This window comes from Moschus berezovskii, chromosome 10 (genome assembly GCF_049115385.1).
Source record: "Moschus berezovskii isolate FMDL1 chromosome 10, NW_MosBer_1.0, whole genome shotgun sequence".
Lineage (NCBI taxonomy): Eukaryota > Metazoa > Chordata > Mammalia > Artiodactyla > Moschidae > Moschus > Moschus berezovskii.
This window is the reverse complement of record NC_142469.1, coordinates 54,996,844-55,018,476: the sequence shown is the minus strand read 5'-3', so window position 1 is coordinate 55,018,476 and position 21,633 is coordinate 54,996,844. Positions and strand designations below refer to the sequence as shown.

The 21,633-nt window shown below is 36.0% G+C and overlaps 1 protein-coding gene across 1 annotated transcript in view; it reads right to left on the bottom strand.

Moving 5' to 3' along the window:
• Positions 1 to 21,633, bottom strand: part of ASCC3 (activating signal cointegrator 1 complex subunit 3) — a 352,215-nt gene that overhangs the window by 296,917 nt on the left and 33,665 nt on the right. Inside the window, exon 4 of the mRNA XM_088840691.1 lies at positions 12,950 to 13,509. Within this exon, the coding sequence (XP_088696817.1) occupies positions 12,950 to 13,509 (560 nt within the window). The remainder of the gene's footprint in view (positions 1 to 12,949; positions 13,510 to 21,633) is intronic.

Here is a 21,633-nt window from a genome sequence, read left to right as displayed (position 1 = left end):
GCATTCTAAGCATAGTAGGAGGACTGGAATATCATGTGGCTATCCAATAAAGCCCCATGACAAAGAGGAGGCATTCTGATTTTCATAAATCAAACTAAGGCAAATCCATGTATTTCCATTTTTAGTTACAAAATTTTAAAACTTAAAAGAGTTGTATCTACACCTCTACGTATGTAATAAACAGCATATACCATACACTATAGAAAATGTGGTATCCAGAGAAAAATGATAGTTTAGGGAATGTCTTCCCTTGAGACAATAAGCAACTTTAGTTAGATTTATACATGAAATGAAAAAGATGTGCATACTGAAACAAAGAATAATAAAGTATGATAAAAGAAAATGCTAACTGAGTAATTCTGAAAAGTTTTAAATTAACAGTTCATGTGGAACTCAGTATCAGAATAATTATATAAAGCAGAGCATGTTATTTATTAACACTGTAAACTATTCTTAGTTTGATTTGTGGCATAAAAAAATTATTAAATATTCATACATTCCAAAATAAAGTCTTAAACAACAAAAGAAAATGACCATGAAAATTAGGACAGTATTTATTTAACATTTATTTTTCTCTCAAGAAAAATGTGCTATGCAAATTGTTGCTGCATGCAGAGAATTAGATAAATTACATTTTCAGAAAAACTTACTCATTATTTACAGGTACTTAATCTAACACAACAACTTAACAAAGCCAAAACCAAGGTCACTTACAACTTAATTAAAACTACTTGGAATGTAAATCTATTTATTCCTCACATACTATAATTAATTAGATGTATAAGTTAAGTTAAAGTATCATTGTATATTTAAAAGTTTACTTTACAATTGCATGCACGTGGCAAATTTATAGTGTACTGGATTATTAAAAAGAAATTATGCTGATTTTTAAATGCCTTAGTGAAAACAAATTTATGGCCATCATATGCACGTATGAGTGGATGCATATTATGCATATATATATAAAGCTGAACAAATATTAAATTTTAAATATTTAAATAAATGCTTACAGAAATTTCTAAATCTAATACCCATACTTATTTATGCTTATAAACTGACAACTAAAACATTATTCAAAATGTTTTTTATTCATCTCAAATACTTTTAAAACACAGAAATTTATTCTTTATTCTACTAATATATTTATTTCTTTCCCATATCAATACATTACAGATATTTCTCAATATATATTTAGAAAATCCATATGCTCTTCCAAATCAGTCATAACAACATTCATTATATCAAACATAACTTTCTTGCCCAATCTCCTTTTAAATATATGTGTGAAAGTTCCAAGAGGAAGAGACTTAAGAAAGCAAGATAATGGGAATAGGAACTCTGTTACCTTACCTTTTTGTCTCCCCAAACCAGAGTACTTGACACACAGCAGAGAATGAATGAGTGAGTGACTGAACAGTACGAGACAGAGAAGAATAAAACTAAATGCATGAAATTTGGCAAAATGTCTTACTCTTTGAACTAAGAGCAAAATGGTCTGAAATCTGTTACTGTCATAAATTGGAAGCAAGTAAGTATTTTTAAGTCCTCATTGTGAGTTTAACATATTAATAATATCTTTTCCTCCATATCTACAACAAGATGACACAAGACCTTGAGAACTCTTGGGGATGAAAGGTATCTTAAAAGTCATATAATTCAACCCTCCAAAATTTCAACAAACTAATCATTGAGCATACATGTCTATCGTTCCAATAAAAGATCTCATTATTTGCCAAAAGAGCACCTTATATTTAAAGGATTCAGGAAATGTTTGCCTGAGCTGAGACCTGTCTTCATGTACCTTCCACCCAGAGTACTAGTTAAAATTTTGAGCCATCCTTCTTCCACATACAGATCTTCAAATATTATGCCCATCCTCCTATCCCACCATAGCTTTCTCTCAGAAAGAATAACCAGTTAGAGGTTTTTCAAGTGTTCATCACAAAACATTAATTCTACTTCCTTCACTGACCTCATCACTCTCTTCTCTATGCTTTTTGTAGGACTGTAACTCCCTTAAAAAAAGTATCGTGGCCAGGTGCGGCCTAAAGAGCACAAAAAAGAGCTGAACTGTCATTACCCATATATAAGATTGTTTTTTAATATTAAAATTGTTAGCTAGCTATGTAAGAATGCTTACAAAAATAATACATATGGAATACTTAGCATCTGCTAGACACTATTCTAAGTGCTTCAAGTGCTTTACATCGTTATCTTCACAGCAACCTATATGGTAAGCATATCAGTTTCTCCACATAACAATTACGAAAACTGCACCCTGGAGAAGTGACTTGGCCAAAGTCAGTTATCAGCAGGAGATAGGATTCACACACGTGTCTGCCCTAAAGCCCATTCTCTCTCTTTTTTTCCATTCTCTCTTAAACACTCGAATTCACAGTTCCCATGGCTAACTCACACTGAATTTAACTTATTCAAATGCTGTTGCTGAACTAGACCTTCCTATCTAAAATTAACAGTGTTCCTTGTTACAAGTATATGAACTTATATTTATCTATTTTATCATGTCATGTTCAGCCCATTGTTCTAACAATTTGAGCCACAAAGAAGATAAAAGCAACATTCAACCAAGATAAAATATATTTTATATATATATATATATATATATATATAGCTAGTGCTTTCCCAATACAGACTGTAAAACTTAAGAGACCTGTGATAGCAGGTAAAACACTTCAACTGTCTCGACCTTTCCTAATTTTTACATTCAGCTAAAAGTAGAACATGAATTTTCCTCATAAAAATTTTATCCCTTATAAAGTAAAAGTAGGAATGAATAATCTGAAGTGGCAGACAGTGTGGAAGTAATAAGAACCTTGGTAGAAAATGGCTATATCACTTCAGAGTACATAATATGAATATATTCATATATGTACCTACGAATTAAATACAAAGATACATCTGACCCAAATAACATTCTGACGAAACCCAGTGAGACTAAAAAGAAAAAAGTTCAGAAAAGAGAGGTTCAGTCACGTCCTGAGGATTGCCTTTCTAAGCAGAATTCCAAAAAAAATGAAAAGATTCCTAAATGAAAAGATGAATAGACTTGCCTATTTATACACTCAAAACATCTGCAAAAAAATTTGCAATCTCATTATAAATTATCTAATTAATTAAGAAAAAGTAACTCAACTTAATCAAATGAAAAATTCACAATTCTCATAAGAAAGCAATAAGTGGCCTATAAATATATGGGGGAAAAAATCTTTCCCTCAGTAGTAATAAAAATGTAATTAAAACAGTGAGATATCATTTTCTCCCTAATAAACTGGGCTGGCCAAGAATGTAAGTTCAAGGATACTTTTAAACACCAGAGGCAGAAATGTACACTGGTGGATTCTTCTAAGAAAGAATTCTGTCAGTACTTCTGGATGCAAAATTTTAAGTACTAGGAATATATTAAAGGGGAAAATGTGTGTGAGCAAATATTTAGCATAAGAGTTTTATCATAGGGAAAGGCCAGATTTAACTTAAATCTTCAGTAGCAGAATAAACTAGAGTATGATGAAAAATGTATACTCTGCAGCCACTAAAAAGTATTATACATTAACCAAATCACTATGATATATACATGAAACTAATCAAGTATGTTGCTGCTGCTAAGTCACTTCAGTCGTGTCCGACTCTGTGCGACCCCATAGACGGCAGCCCACCTGGCTCCCCCGTCCCTGGGATTCTCCAGGCAAGAACACTGGAATGGGTTGCCATTTCCTTCTCCAATGCAAGAAAGTGAAAGTGAAGTCGCTCAGTCGTGTCCAACCCTCAGCGTCCCCATGGACTGCAACCTTCCAGGCTCTTCCATCCATGGGATTTTCCAGACAAGAATACTGGAGTGGGGTACCACTGACTTCTCTGGTAAGTCAAGTATACTTCAATTTAAAAAATGTATACAATAGATAATGTATTGCAGATTTTATTGTCATAAAAATGTTTTATTGTCTCACACAGAAGTGTTAAGTAACAAAAAAGCAATTCATAGACTGTATGATCCACTTTTAAATTATTCATATTTTTAAAATATATATGCCAAAATAGTTGCAATGACCATGACTAGATACAGTGAGAATACAGATGATTTTGTTTCTACATGTTATATATAAATGGGCTCTAAGTTTTTTACAATGATACATTTTTTTTAATTAGAAAAATAAAGTTGTGTTAAGAACAGTCGACATTAAAAAAATGAAATGACACAAAAGACTAGGATTTCCAGCACAGACTTGAAAATAAATAATAAGGGAAAAATTGGATTCTATAAAACACTATGGCTAGGCAGTAACCATAAACTAAAATAAAAAAAACTAGAAGGACGTGAGAGAAAGTATGGTAGCAAATCACAATAAAAACTAACATAATTATACATACATGTCTTTAAAACATAGTATTGTAGTATCTATAACGTTAAACCTCTAAAAATATCTTGGCACATAAAAATGAGAGCAATAACAAAGAAATTTACCAAGTTTGAAGCAAGGAAATAAAACCAAGACATATGTTCCTCCATGAGGAAGATAAGAGAAGCAAGTCCATTCTTATTTCTCCTAGAGAAAAATTAGCTTAAAAGACAGGAAAGAGCAGAATAGATACCATAAAGACTGAATGCTATCTATAGAGAAATACTGAGCTTTATCTTATAGAGAAAGTAGTAAGGAATCACTTAACTTCTTCAAATAAATAACTTCAGATGTTCAGACCTTGATGAATAATATCCCAAGGTTCAAAAACTACTTACAGATTTGAGGTCAGAGTCTTTGCTATCTCTGAGGAATAATAAAGGAAAACAGAAGTGCCAGATGAAGGCAAAATTCCCCAGTTTGAAAAATAAATGATATAAAAGATGGATTGTGAAAATTATTTAACTTAATATCAATACATGGAAATGTAACAGAACAAAGAACAGAACTCACAAGTAAAATCATGGCAAAATAGTGGTAATTCTTTTTCCTATGAGATTGTTAAGTTAGTTGTTCTTAGATTGGAAAAGCAACTGAAAGTTTGATACCTTTGAAGATGAGATGATGAAAGCTTTCTACACATCAATAGTGTTAGATCTACAGAGGACTAAACAGCTGTATCCAACTTGTGTTGATAATGGATTAATGCTAACAGAGGAAAACTGAGAGTTTTACACTTAAAGAAAAAAAGACTAAAGAAAAGAAAAATATAACTGCCATCATATGTCTAAAACACAACCATATAAAAGAGTAGACATCTATAACTTTACTTTCCCATGTATAGATATAAGACTAAATGGCAGATGTAATAGGAGCAGTTGTCAGTTTAATAAACAAATAAGTTAGAAGAGGGCTACTCAAGAAAGGGGTAAAATGCCTTTTGAAAAAAAAGAAACTCATTAGAATAAGTAGATCTTATTACATGGGCATCACCTGGATAGAATGCTAGACACACACATAATATCCTTTGGGGCAGGGTTAGGGGAATGCTATGATTCTAAATATTCTCTAAGTATAACTTGACCCAGTGGCAGCTCTCTACTCAGACCTGGGGCAGGGGCAGGGCTCTTCTGATTATTTTGTGAAATGACTATAGAAAAAGCAACACATAATTGGTCCTCACAGTTGAAGAGATATTATTTTAATTTCAACCTCATTAATGTTGGTGTCCTTATATAATACGAAGACTTTTCATAAAGCATTCATGTTAGTCATTCAGCTCGATAATATTTTAAATTTCCTACTCTGGGTACCAAAATCATCACTATAGACTCCTTGCCAAGCTGTAGTGTATATATATTAAGTCAGTAACTTTCAATGTGTGGTCTAGAATCTCCAAGATCCTTTCAGGAGGTCTACGAACCAAAATTATTTTTGTAATAACAGTTAAATGTTATTGCCTCCTTCATCCTCATCCTCCCATGAGTATAAAGTGAGTGGAGTTTTCAGAGGCTACATAATGCGTGATACATGAATAGACTGCATGCAGAAGCACACATGGGAATCTAGTTGTCTTATATTAAGCTAGACATTGAAAAGACTTGAAAAAATGCCATACAATCCCATTCTTCATGCTTTATATTCTATTTTAGAAAAGTTATTTTTCATAAAAATGTTACTTATATTCATGTAACAGATTTAGTGTTATTGGCATTAATGTAATAGATTCAGCTATTTACACTAATGTAATAGACTTAGTATTATTTTAAATGATTTTTAATAAATACAATATTTAATAACATAGTAAAAACTTTGTTTCAATTTTTAACATAATATTCAGTTCAGTTCAGTCGCTCAGTTGCGTCTGACCCTAGTAGAACATTATGATAAGCAACATAAAGAAAACTCTATGAGATCCTCCATAATGTTAAAGAATGTAAAGTTTGGGAGCCACTTTATTAAGCCATGCTAATTACTCTATATTAAAATTTCAAAGGATGCTGGAATCATTTATAATGTATATGAATATTTAAAAAAATAGACTTTCCTCAAAAAACATTCTAACCAAATAAGTCCTAATTTTTAAGATGCAACAGGATTGGGTTCAGAAATGAACTTTCATGGGTTAAATAACACCATCTGCATAGAGTCGATAATGCTAATAGTGAATGTAAAATTAGAAAAGCTATAAAGAATGAACCTCAGCTGCACAACTGCAAACTATGAGAATATCAATATAACTCAAAATTAACTTTTCCTAAGAACTTGTTACACATAACTCATCAATATTTACATCAATATTAATAACTCTGCAAATAGCATTTAATCCTGAAATAATACCAAGAGATACGTATACTCCATTTCCAATATTCTCAAGTAATTTTCTATTTTCTTTTCTATTTTACCAAAGATTTTAAAATCAGAACTCACTACAAAAACTGAATTCAAGACTTAGAATAGTGAGACTTATAAAAGCAAAAGAGGAAAAAAAAAGCAGTAAAAATAATAATTCTCTGAATTAAGAACTACCCTCTAAGCATCATTTAACTACTTGAAACATCTATATATAACAAGGCATAGATAAAATTTATTTACTGATCTGTAAGGTATCCACTGTAATAAAACTTTGCATATGTGGAAATATATAATCCTTATTAATGTGGAATGCAAGAATCTAACATTCGAGAACCAACAGTGTGTGAAACATTATGCTAGGTCGGTACTTTGTACGTGAAGTCGCTCAGTCGTGTCCGACTCTTTGTGACCCCATGGACTGTAGCCTACCAGGCTCCTCCGTCCATGGGATTTTCCAGGCAAGAGTACTGGAGTGGGTTGCCATTTCCTTCTCCAGGGGATCTTCCCAACTCAGGGATCGAACACGGGTCTCCTGCATTGTAGGCACAGACGCTTTACCATCTGAGCCACCAGGGAAGTCCTTCGTACGTAGTATCTCACAAATCCTTACAGCAACATTGTGAAACAAAGGTTCATAGAAGTTTAGTAACCTGCCCACAGTCAACAACAGTCAACAGACAGAACTTCCTTCAGAGCCTTGTAAGTAAGTGTCCTCTTCAAAGAATCCAGTGACATACCAGAGAGGAACAGGCCTCTGCTGTTGATTAAAACAAAAGGCCCAGAATATCTACCAGTGTCTTGCTTTATGACTTTAGGAAACAAACAGGGACGTGGGTTTTAGGGTTTTTTTTTTGTTTGTTTGTTATCTTTATACATACTGTGCCATCCTTACCTTGCAAAACTATGAAGAAACTGGTTATATCAAGCGAGACAGCTTGGTCTAACTCAATATATAACAGGCATTCAAAACATGGGAGTTTTGCTGTTATTAAAACTACTACTTTCTTGGGGAAAAGTTTCTGTTGAAAGTTCATTGACTATGTGATCCTATTAGGACTAAACCTATTGCTACAATTCTGGTTACAGAAAACCAGCAGCCAAGACGATGTCTGTACCAATCATGGATGAGTCCTGATTAAGAAAATAATCTGAAATGTTTATATCTTATCTTCTTCTGGGTAGTTAAAATGTACTAACTTTAATAAGTATTCTTAGAAGTAAGTAAGTCTCACTGGAAGACTCTGATGCTGGGAAGGATTGGGGGCGGGAGGAGAAGGGGACGACAGAGAATGAGATGGCTGGATGGCATCACCAACTCAATGGACATGAGTTTGAGTGAACTCCAGGAGTTGGTTATGGACAGGGAGGCCTGGAATGCTGTGATTCATGGGGTCGCAAAGAGTCGGACAGGACTGAGCAACTGAACTGAACTGAACTGAACTGAAGTAAGTCTCAAGAGTATAAAGACTGAAGAGTCTAGCCCAATCAAATTCTTAGGCTTAATCATAGTAACTATGGCCTTAACAAAAAATTACTGGGAGTCAGAGTTTAAACTTAAAGATGCAAAGTAGGAAAGGAAAAGAAGATTGTACTCAGAAACCTAAGTTGTCTGTTTTATTAGTTCAACACTCACAGAAACACAGAATTACTTTAAATGCAATTCCCCACAGAAATTTTAAAACTCATCTTTAATAAGTTCTCAACATTTCATCCTTTCTCTTGTTTCAGCCAATTCCATATTTGGAATTCAGTATAACGAACAGATATTGTTTCTAAAGAAATTGTAAATTAGAGTAAATGCCAAAGAATCCTAACCATACTTAAACTGCTTGATGTTTCAAAGCATCAAACCTAAGGAAATGTACAGAACTATTTCTTGGCAAAGAAAGCACACATTGGAGTCAGAGATGTCTGAATTTAAAACCTGGAATCACTATCTATCCTGCAACCTTGGACAAATTTCCCAGAACCTCTATAAAACACGTATCTCCAGTGAGCAATAATCCATGAGGCCACCAAAACATTTCCTTCAAGTACCAGCAAAACAGGGGTACCAAAAAATGAGAAAAACTTTTTTTTAAAAAGAATTTGATGTTTGAAAAAGACATCAATTCAGCCACAATGGTAAAAAATAAAATAAAATTTTATTAGACTTTCTTATATTTACTGTAGCATGGTTTTAATTTTTTAAAAAATCTATGGGACCAGAGAAGAAATGCCTCGGCATTTAACATTTTCAGTGCTTAGGTCTCTAACAGCTTTTAATCCAGTATTGCCTACCTCAAAGCATTATTGTTAGGGATTAAATGAAGTGACGCACATAAAAGACTTAACATAACGCCTTATTTAATACAGTAGGCACTCAAATGTAGCTATTTATTACTATTGCTATTAGAATTATTTCTCTCCACATGTTTCAGACTAGAACCTCTTTTGCTCCATGTCTGTGGTGAATGTCATCATACGCATACACTTTTTCTCATGCTTCTAACACTAGTTAACAACATAAAGGTCTTTGGGAAAAAGATTTAAATAGCCAGTCCTTACAAACAGCTTTATCATCAGTCATCAGGTCAATAAACTAAATTTGAAAATGGGAAATCACATGGTGAGGACCAAAAATACCTTCAGCATTACTTACAGTTTTTGTATACTTAAGATTATATGCAAAAACAGGTTTCTATGATTCTGCTAAGTTTCAGGAGCAACAACACAAAACACAGTTATTTGAACTTCACTACTGCATAGACTCAACTAAAAAAATGTTCAGTTCAGTTCAGTCGCTCAGTCGTGTCCGACTCTTTGCGACCCCATGAATCACAGCACGCCAGGCCTCCCTGTCCATCACCAACTCCCGGAGTACACTCAAACCCATGTCCACAGAGTCGGTGATGCCATCCAGCCATCTCATTCTCGGTCGTCCCCTTCTTCTCCCGCCCCCAACCTTTCCCAGCATCAGAGTCTTTTCCAGTGAGTCAACTCGTCGCATGAGGTGGCCAAAGTATTGCAGCTTCAGCTTCAGCATCAGTCCCTCCAATGAACACCCAGGATCGATCTCCCTTAGAATGGACTGGTTGGATCTCCTTGCAGTCCAAGGGACTCTTAAGAGTCTTCTCCAACACCACAGTTCAAAAGCATCAATTTTTCGGCGATCAGCCTTCTTCACAGTCCAACTCTCACATCCATACATGACCACGGGAAAAACCATAGCCTTGACTAGACGGACCTTTGTTGGCAAAGTAATGTCTCTGCTTTTTAATATATTATCAAGGTTGGTCATAACTTTCCTTCCAAGGAGTAAGCATCTTTTAATTTCATGGCTGCAGTCAGCATCCACAGTGATTTTGGAGCCCAAAAAAATAAAGTCTGACACTGTTTCCACTGTTTTTCCATCTATTTCCCATATTTAACTTATATGCAGAGTACATCATGAGGAACGCTGGGCTGGAAGAAGCACAAGCTAGAATCAAGATTGCTGGGAGAAATATCAATAATCTCAGATATGCAGATGACACTACCCTTATGGCAGAAAGTGAAGAGGAACTCACAAGCCTCTTGATGAAAGTGAAAGAGGAGAGTGAAAAGGTTGGCTTGAAGCTCAACATTCAGAAAACAAAGATCATGGCATCTGGTCCCATCATGGAATTTAACGATTCTATCATATAAACTGATTACTTTTTTAAATTAGACTCTTCTAAACCTTAAGCAGGAATTTGAAAGTAAACAGATAATACATAAGATATACAGCACACCCAAAAGTGAAAAAAACAATGAAGAATAACTGTATTGAAACATTCTTCTATTATCCTTCAAAATTATAATGAAAATTTGCTATCAAAACAATACAATCACCAAGAAAGGGCTCTAGTAAATACAAATACTCTATACTGTAAAACAAAAAACTATCATAATGTTTGTTTATTTTTATTCACTTATTAAAAAACCAAAACACTGAAGGATGAACCATTTAAAACTCTTACTACTCAAGCCACTAGCAGTACGTGAAATATTCACTTACATGTTAAACTGTCCATAAAATCCTGGTTGAAAATCATTAAACAAGATCAAGCAGGGTGTATCTACAGGTTTTAGAGTGGCTTACAATATACCTGAACAAAGTGTATAAGGCTTTACTTTATTTGGCCCTTACCTCCCTGCTCAGCCTTGTCTCTGACCACACCCACTTTGCATATCTTGCATCTTCACTGTAGAGACTACAGCCCTCAAAACGCACCTTGCTTTTTCTCACACTTAAAATATGTTCCTTACGTTTCTGATCCACTTGAAGAAGTTAAATCTAGATGTATTTTAAGGTTTGGCTCATGCTTACCCTCCTCCATGAATACTGTTCCTACCATTCTAACTTCCCTACGAAATTTATGACTGACTCTCTTATGCCCCACTTTTCTTTGTATATAGTATCATCATAACTAGGTATCTGGGTGCACTTACTTATTGGCATGCCTCCTCTGACTAAACAACAAACTCCCTAAGAGCAAGGTTGCTGTCTTATTCATCCTTCTACGTTCGGTAAGTAGCACTGTACCTAGAGCTACAACATACGATGAATGGATGAAAGCACGAATTCACTCTGACCCTGCAGCTAGGTACATTATGAAAACAATCTTGAGAACAAGAAAATGTTCTTCCAACAACCAGTTTCAGTTATATACTTGAGAATTGTGGTGAAAAACTAAGATATGCAAACTTCACTCTAGACACTCTAAAATAAAAGGAATAGTTTTATGGCTCACTCAGACAAACTTTCCATTAGTTTGATGTTTGTAAGTTTCAGTTTAAAATAATCACAGCAAAATTACTATGTATTCAATTATAACAAGCAAATAGTAAAATTTTCTTTATAAATCACAAGTTTTAAAACAATGTTACTTTTCAGAATTTCAGAGAACCCTTATGAATGTGGACCATATCTGAGAAATAAACTAAATGTAAAACATTAAAGGTAAACGAGACTGATCAAAGAATTATCATGTTAACTTACTTTGAAACTACAGTTAATGAGTATAACACCTAACTACCATGGGTTTAGTCCTCCAAAACCTATTTCTCCTATTCCCTAAATTTTTCTTCCCCTTCTGGAAAAAAAAAAAATACTACTGAGATTTTTTTCTACATTTCTGATATCTGTGTGATTTTTAAAATTCTTAATTTCAATAATAACAACAACAAAAATAATCGCAGCTACCATGCAGTGAGTATTTACCAAATGCTACTTATCATCTCACATATGGTATCCCATTTAAAACTTATACCAACTCCATAATCAATGTATTCTTTTTACCCTGAGACAGTCCAACTAGAAAACAGGCTCCAGGAGATTCAACTACCTAAAGTCTCACTACCAATAAATGGGAAAGGAAGGACTTCTGATTTCAAACCCTTTCTATTAATACAACAATATGCCACCTCTCTTCATCCTAATCAAATATATTACTCATCCAGTATTAAAACTAGGTTGACATTATTTGACATTTATGTCAGAAAATGAATATAATGCCATGACTGAAAGCAACTGAAACCCTTCAAGATAAACTTTTCATGTGACAGTAAGAGTAATTCACCATTTTTTGAGTAATATCACCAAATGGTAGCATAGAAAGGGATGAAAATAATATTTCCTTTGTGTGATATAAAAAACTTACAAATACACAATTCTTTATTGAACGAGTAATATAAAATAGTCCAATTATTTGCAGATCAGTTTGTTTTTGCAAGTTTATTCTTTCAATCATAGAAACTAGCCAAAAATATTTTGTAAATGAGTAAGTCATTCAACAGACAGGTAAAATTTCTGTTTTGAAACTTATTTTCATCAGATATTACGAGATTAACCATGTAATTTATCATTCAAACCTATATACTTTTTGAAGAAGGGACACTTCTAATTATTACAATGTAACAACAGGTTTAATCAGAACTGTCCCAGTAACCAGGACATGTAGACACCCTCACTATTCCCCTATTCATTACACTCACAGTCCTCTTACAACACAGTGGAGAAATATGCATGCCTACCATGTAAAACCATCTAGCTACATATTTGATCACTGCAGCACAATATTAAAGAATTACTTTCTTTGCTAGACACTCATATTTTAAAAGGTTATTCCATTAAGATAATGCACATTAAGATAAAACTGCAATAACTTCAACTGTACCTCATCCTGAAGTTCATCACCACTTTTAACAGAAGCAAGCATATCATATAAAGTACAGCAAAGATCTTCTATTCTTGTTGCTTCAGCCATTTCGTTTAAAGTTGCATTTAAGTACTTCTCAACTTCACACCACAAAAACGAGTCGTTTGTTTTTTCTGCAGGTTTGTGGTTCAGGGTGGAATGCTCCTGAAGGTGGTCAGTCAGAAACTTCCTATAATCCAAGCTTATAGTTTTCTGGGATTCACCATTTATTGGCAGTTCATCAAAGTGGTCCAAATCATGCATGTCAAATGAAAATGCTAAATTTTTACCAAATAAAACTCGATCACCATGTTCATCGGCTGTCATCTGGACAAGGGCAGTAAGACTGTCTTTACAAAAATGAGAAGTAATTCGATTAGTAGCATCACAAGCTGCAGTGGCAGATGATGATGGAAAGGGACCAAACATCTGTTTGATAGCCTTTGTTTCCTGATGACCAACACAGTCCTTCAAGTGAAATGTCTTGAAGAGAAATGCGGCTGCACTTTCAATGGCTTCTTTCCCATTATCTGTTCCAACTATTCAGACAAAAGAAACAGTATTAGCTTAAATGGATCATGGTTCAAGCTTCTATTTTCCAAAAAAAACTACTACAAATATTTCTCTGAGCAAATTCAACAGTGAAAATATACTGATATTTACATACAGTGAGACAGATGAAGATAACCAACTCAGGAACAGGAAAATCCCTTTAAGGCCATTCCCAAATTCCCAAAGAATGGCATTAGGTAAATAACCCATTATCAGTATTATACGTAAGATAGAAACTACCTAAAATAATCCCTTACCTTTTTCTAAAAACAATTACAGGCATTAGGTAAGACTTATTTTGAAACCAAATTTTAAAAACTGATTTGATGAGCTAGTTAAATAAATAAGATACAAAAAAAATCTGAATTATAGACTTTTGGAGCTGGAAGGAAGCCTTACAAATCCATAACCTTCTTTCCACGTATCGTACATCTGAGATGGCAAGAACAGATTTATAGTTTTCTTTCAAAAATATTTATTACTACATAAATCAACTACACTTCAATAAAAAATAGTTTTGAAAATATTTAATACTATCAAGGATGTACATGAAAAGAATCTTTTAAAATAAACTCAGCCACACTACAAAAGTTTTTTTTAAATTCTGCCATTGAGAAGAGGCCAAAAGTACATTCTTATGAAAGTAAGAGGAAGTAAAAAGGAGCAGCCCCTAATTTCTTTAAGGCGTTAGTATCTCATACCTGATTATGTCAAAAGGAAGAGTCTTTAATTATGTCATAAAATTCAAAGAATATTCTTAGAGTAAAAAAGAAATTCAATCTGAGAAGGCCTGAAAAGTCAGTAAGACTTCCTAAAGTAATATTTGTAATGTTAGTAATAATACAATTAACACCATCATCTTCTTGAAACCATAGCTTCAATTACATCAGTAATCACTAATCTTGAGCAGCTTATGATAAAGTTCAATGCCTGCATGCATGCTAAGTTGCTTCAGTTGTATAGGAGTCTTTGTGACTCTATGTACTGTAGTCCACCAGACTTCTCTGTTCACCGGATTCTCTAGGCAAGAACACTGGAGTGGGTTGCTATGCCCTCCTCCAGGGGATCTTCCCAACCCAGGGATCCAAACCAGGTCTCTATATCTCCTGCACTGGCAAGCGGGTTCTTTACCACCAGTGCCACCTGGGAAGCCGCATAAAACTCAGTAATTCAACCCAAACTCCTATACTTTATTTTCAAGTCATGCCTGATGCTGATCCATTCTGTTTTACCAGCTTTACTCACCACTATACATTTCCGACTCTAGCCAACAAGAATTTAACATCCAAAACTCAGGTCCTGTTTTTGTTGTTCAGTCGATAAGTAGTGTCCAACTCTTTCCAGTCCCATGGAGTGAAGCATGCTAAGCTTCCCAGTCCTTCACTCCCTCCCAGAGTTTGCTCAAACTCATGTCTGTGGAGTCACTGATGCCATCCTGCCATCTCATACTCTGTTGTCCCCTTCTCCTCCTGCCTTCCTCCTGCGGGGTAAGCCCAGCATCAGTGAGAAATGATGATGCTGAGTCGGCTCTTTGAACCAGGGGGCCAAAGTACTGGAACTTCAGCTTCAGCCATCAGTCCTTCCAATGAATATTTCAGGGTTTATTTCCTTTAGGATTCACTGGTTTAATCTCCTTGCTGTCCAAGGGACTCTCAAGAATCTTCTCCAGCACTCACCATTCTTTATGATCCAACCCTCACATGTGTACATGACTACTGGAAAAATCATTGCTTTAACGATACATACCTCTGTCAGCAGAGTGATGTCTTTGCTTCTTTGGACAATCACTGAAGCCATGAAATTAAAAGATGCTTGTTCCTTGGAAGAAAACCTATAACAAATCTATACAGTGTATTTAAAAAGCAGAGACATCACTTTGCCAACAAAGGTCCATATAGTAAAAAGTATGATTTTTCCAGTAGTCATACACGCATGTGAGAGCTGGACCATAAAGAAGGCTAAGCACTAAGGAATTGATGCTTATAAACTGTGGTGCTGAAGAAGACTCTTAAGAGTCCCTTTGACGGCAAGGAGATCAAACCAGTCAATTAAGTCAACCCTGAATATTCATTGGAAGGACTGATGCTGAAGTCCAATACTTTGGCCACCTGATGCGAAGAGCAGACATATTGGAAAATATGCTGGGAAAGACTGAGGGCAGGAGAAGAAGGGGCCAACAGAGGATGAAATGATTGGATGGCATCACCGACTCAATGGACATGAGTTTGAGCAAACTCCAGGAGACAGGACAGGGAAGCCTGGTGTACTGCTGTCCATGGGATTGCAGAGTCAGACACCACTTAGCAACTGAACAACAACTAGGTTTGTCACAGTTCTTCTTCCGAGAAGCAAGCATCTTTTAATTTTGTGGCTGAAGTTACCATCCACAGTGATTTTGGAGCCCAAGAAAATAAAATTGGTCACTGTTTCTACTTTTTCCCTATCTATTTGCATGAAGTGATGGGACCGAAGGCTATGATATTAGTATTTTGAATGTTGAGTTTTAAGCCAGCTTTTGTACTCTCCTCTTCCACCCTCATCAAGAGACTCTTCAGTTAATCTTGGTGTTCTACCTTTTTTTTTTTAAGATTTGAAGTCCTTTAAAAAATTGTTTTTTTTAATTATTTATTTGGCTGTGCTGGGTCTTAGCTACAGCATTTGGGATCTTTAATTGCTGCATTCGAACTCTTAGTTGTGGCATTTGGGATCTAGTTCCCTGACCAGGGATTTTAACCTTGGTAATGGCAGGTCCTGTTTTACTCTATGCCTATTTCCATGCGTTTATTAAATCTTCCCCAAGGCCTGACCTCCCCCTTGAGAAACCTGTATGCAGGTCAGGAAGCAACAGTTAGAACTGGATATGGAGCAACAGACTGGTTCCAAATAGGAAAAGGAGTATGTCAAGGCTGTATATTGTCACCCTGCTTATTTAACTTATATGCAGAGTACATCATGAGAAACGCTGGGCTGGACGAAGCACAAGCTGGAATCAAGATTGCCGGGAGAAATATCAATAACCTCAGATATGCAGATGACACCACCCTTATGGCAGAAAGTGAAGAAGAACTAAAAAGCCTCTTGATGAAAGTGAAAGAGGAGAGTGAAAAAGTTGGCTTAAAGCTCAACATTCAGAAAACTAAGATCATGGCATCCGGTCCCATCACTTCATGGCAAATAGATGTGGAAACAGTGGCTGACTTTATTTCTCTGGGCTCCAAAATCACTGCGGATGCTGACTGCAGCCATGAAATCTAAAAAAGCTTACTTCTTGGAAGGAAAGTTATGACCAACCTAGACAGAATATTAAAAAACAAAGATATTATTTTGCCAACAAAGGTCCGTCTAGTCAAGGCTACGGTTTTTCCAGTGGTCATGTATGGATGTGAGAGTTGGACTATGAAGAAAGCTGATCACCGAAGAATTGATGCTTTTGAACTGTGGTGTTAGAGAAGACTCTTAAGAGTCCCCTGGACTGCAAGGAGATCCAACCAGTCCATCCTAAAGGAGATCAGTCCTGGATGTTCATTAGAAGGACTGATGTTGAAGCTGAAACTCCAATACTTTGGCCATCTGATGGGAAGAGCTGACTCATTTGAAGAGACCCTGATGCTGGGAAAGATTGAGAGCAGGAGGAGAAGGGGACGACAGAGGATGAGATGGTTGGATGACATCACCGACTCGATGGATATGGGTTTGGGTGGACTCTGGGAGTTGGTGATGGACAGGGAGGCCTGGCGTGCTGTGGTTCAAGGGGTCGCAAAGAGTCGGATACGGAACTGAACTGAACAAGGCCTCTAATTACTCAAATCCTACCCATGTTTCATAGTCCAGCTGAAATGCCTTTCTCAAGGCAAGTAAAATACTGTGTGCATTGTTTTACTCCCTGTTACCTAGCCAAAATAAGTGCCTCAATAGATTTAAACTGTTGAATTTTGCGGACCTTCCTGATGGCCCGTGGCTAAGACTCCACTCCCAATGGCTAAGACTCCCAGTGCCAGGGCCCGGGTTCAATCCCTAGTCAGGGAACTAGATCCCACATACCAGAACTAAGAATTGGCATGTAGCAATTAAAGATCCCACATGATGCAACTAAGACCTAGTGCAGCCAAATAAATAATTTTTAAAAAAAGACTACAATTCTTTAAAAAAAAAGAAGAAGAAAAAGAAACTGCTGAATTATTTGAACCCAGGCCTCAAACACACCAGACTACTGTTTTTACATTATACCACCTGCTTTGGTAACTTTCTATTGTATCTGATATTTACACATGTGTGTAGAAGACTAACGATTTATGCAAGTGAAGTTAAGCACACAATATAAGGCCATTATTTAATTCTTCAAGTATAAAGTCTATAAAACCTTCCATGATTATAAAGAATTCATAAAACACCATCTGACATATTCTTTTAGTACTTAGGAAAATACATAACAAATATCTTCTAGAGATTAAATAATGCCTTTAAATACTTAAACAGTATTTATGTACATTTCAGTTACTCAGTCTATATATGAGGTTTGGAGAACTTAGGTTTTGGATAATTTATGGATTGTGATAATTCTATAAATAATTCAACAGGACTTGTACTAAGGAAGTCTGACCAAAAATGGAATTCATATTTGCAAACTCATTCTGTACCTAACATTATAAATGTGCTCTTCGGTAAAGATATCATTTTGCATCTTGGCATTTTCCTTACACAACTTACTAAGAACTTTTAAATTAAGTTATCTCAATTCTTCTAAATAAAATTATCTCCATTTTATAGATACTACAAGAGACTTTAGATTAAATTTGGGAGAGATCAAATAGCTATTTAGTTAATGAGCAAGATTCAAAGAAGTCTTCTAACTCCTAAATAAACTTTTTTCTACTACACTACAATTCTAGAAAGTAGATTTATCTCTTGTTTTTTTTTTTTTTTTCAGTCACTTTTGTGACCCCATGGACTGCAGCCAGCCAGGTTCCTCTGTCCATGGGATTTTCTAGGCAAGAACACTGGAGTGGACTGTCATTTCCCTTTTGCCTGCATTGGCAGTCAGATTCTTTACCACTGGGCTTACTAGGGAAACCCGGATTTATCTCTAATTCTCATTTGAAGTCGCTCAGTCACGTCCGACTCTTTGCTATCCCGTGGACTGTAGCCCACCAGGCTCCTCTGTCCATGGGATTTTCCAGGCAAGAATACTGGAGTGGGTTGCCATTTCCTTCTCCATGGGATCTTCCCAACCCAGGGATCAAACCCAGGTCTCCTATATTGCAGGCAGATGTTATTCTCATTTAATAAATAATTACCACCCTAGGAAATAAATGTGAGAATAGTCAATTTATTACTAAAAGTGGAATTACCTTAAATGCCTATTATTAGGTCACTGGTTAAATTACATTACAGCCATGTATTACATACATCAAACATAACGTGTGTCGTATCTGACTCTCTATGACATGGAGTAGCCCGCCAGGCTCGTCTGTCTATGGGATTTTCCAGGCAAGAATACGGGAGTGTGTTGCCGTGCCCTCCTCCAGGGGATCGAGAGCCTAGCGGCCTTGTCTCTCCAGTCTCTTATATCTCCTGTATTGGCAGGTGGTTTCTTTACCACCAGCGCGATCTGCAAAGCCCAAACATAATGCAGTGCCCCATGTATCTTGCTATAAAATAATCTCCACAATATATTAAGTGGGGGGGGGGGAAATAGGTTATCAGTTCACTTTTCAAGAAAAAACAAATTGCAGATTCATTAGGAACACCTACAAAGATCTAAAAACAATTTTCTCAAGGTTTCAAATGTTTGAGCCCTTTTGTACATCTATAAAAATTTTTAAGTAACATACAGATACTTTTAAACTTAGTTCATAATGGTGCTTCACATATGTTAATAATAGCCTTGCCTAATTACTAATTTTTCTGGATAACCTGGGGGCTCTCCAGGAAAGAATACTGGAGTGGGTTGTCATGCTTTCCTCGAGGGGATGTTCCCAACTCAGGGATCGAACCCAGGTCTCCCGCATTGCAGGTGGGTTCTTTACCGTCTGAGCCACCAGGGAAGCCCTCTTTACCGCATTTCTAAGACTACTAAGAATGAACACGGTTCTACAGCACAAAGGGGTTTCTCAAAATTGAAACTCTGAACCGTGCTACTCGAGAGTCTGGGAGCTGCAATTTTTGAGAAGTATTTAAAAACAGCATTCTTAGCACTACTGGCTCTCCAAGAATCAGACGATCACATTTTGAAACTAAGGAACTTCGCTGCAGCACTAAGGCATAATGAAGACGCGGATCAAGCCGCATTCAGGTGACTGCACATGCGTGTCTTCCAGCCTGGGGCGGAGACGTGCGTCACTGCGCCCGGTCCGCATGTGATGACGTATCACCACAGGGGGACTGGCTGTGAGCGCACCCCAGGTCAGAAGGCCGCTCAGGATTGGAGTGAGAACTGTGTGCCCAAGGAGAGCAGCAACAAGGGTGCCACCCCAACTTGCTAGTAAAGGCCGCCCCTCCCCACCTCCAGTGATCTTTTAGTGACAGATAAATGAAGGGTGTCTCTGTAAAACAGAGAAAAGATCTGAAGCGAATGAACGCAATCAGGCGCCTGACTTGTCAAAGGTCTGGCAGGTCCCACCCTCCTCTCAACAAAATGCAATTAGAAGGGAAACCTACAGTAACGGAAACGCTTTTCTGCTTTCTCTAGGAGCCACCTGAACCAGCACACTAGTAATTGGCCACAATGGGGTCACAAAGAGTCGGACACGGCTGAGCGACTGAACTGAACTCAACTGAACTGAAAGGCCTGGGACTCCGGGAGTTGGTGATGGACAGGAAGGCCTGGCGTGCTGTGATTCATGGGGTCGCAAAGAGTCGGACACGACTGAGCGACTGAACTGAACTGAAAGGCCTGGGAAAACGCGCGTGGTACACTTCCAGAGTAGAAATTTGTAATCAATAGCTGTGTCTCGTTTTCTTACACACTATATCCAAAGATGGAACTTTGTTAGATTAACCGTGAGGATCTTGTTCACAAATAACCTTTCGTTTTTTCCCCCATTTCCCTTTATATTTTAAGTACAATTTATAACATGTAATCTGTTAAATGATTATTTATTAGGCTGAAACTCTTTGGTCAATTACATCTCTGACTGTGCTAATCTCTGAGAGGAATAGGCATTTTAGGAAACTTAGTTTTGTCCTCTAGATAATCTGAAGTCTCAAGAAAGAATAAAATATGCCCTCAATATTCAATTGACTAAAGTTTGAATGAAACTTAAGATCCCCAAATCTTTAAGGGAACTAGTTACCTACCACTTTAACATTTAATTTTCTATGCACAAAACACTAGGATTGTAACCCAGAAAACTGGCTCTATGCACCTAGCACTTTAATTGCAATACATTTAAAGAAATAGGCTTAAAAGGTCACTAGGATATTTTTAACTAATAATAAATACTTTCCCTGCCTGCTTGAGTTACAGTGAGAGAAAATGAGATGTGAAATGCAAAAGTGTAAAGATATAATAAGTAACTGATAACTGTAAACATTATAGAACAAATTTTTAAAATTAGAATTTAGTGATTACTACAATCTTAAATCATCCTCAACATACAATTTACTTATATATTTTCCTTTCGAGTGTAAAATATTAAGAGCTAAAAGGTTGAAACTTACAGCTTTTTAAACTGCCTACCTAAATAATTAAAAAGGATGAGTATATTTTAATTGAAAATGAATTAAAAAATCTATCAACTGTTTACATCGTTAATTGCTAAATATTCAATTTAGAAATTGTCAACAAATAAGTTCCCTGACCAGTTAAATCTTTAATGTATGGGAGAAAGTATTTTACAAATTTTTTGTTTCACGTTATGGCCAAACTTTAAATGTCCTTTACCCCTAACACTTGATAAACTGCAAATACAAAAATATTACAACCCTGCATCACAAAGTTAACTTAAACTCATTTCACTTGTTAAAAATACCAGCAAGGCAGGAAAGAGGCTATAAACATTTTATATTTGAATAGAGATTAGCTAACTGATGGAGAAGACTCTTGAGAGTCCCTTGGACTGCAAGATCCAACCAGTCCATTCTAAAGGAGATCAGTCCTGGGTGTTCACTGG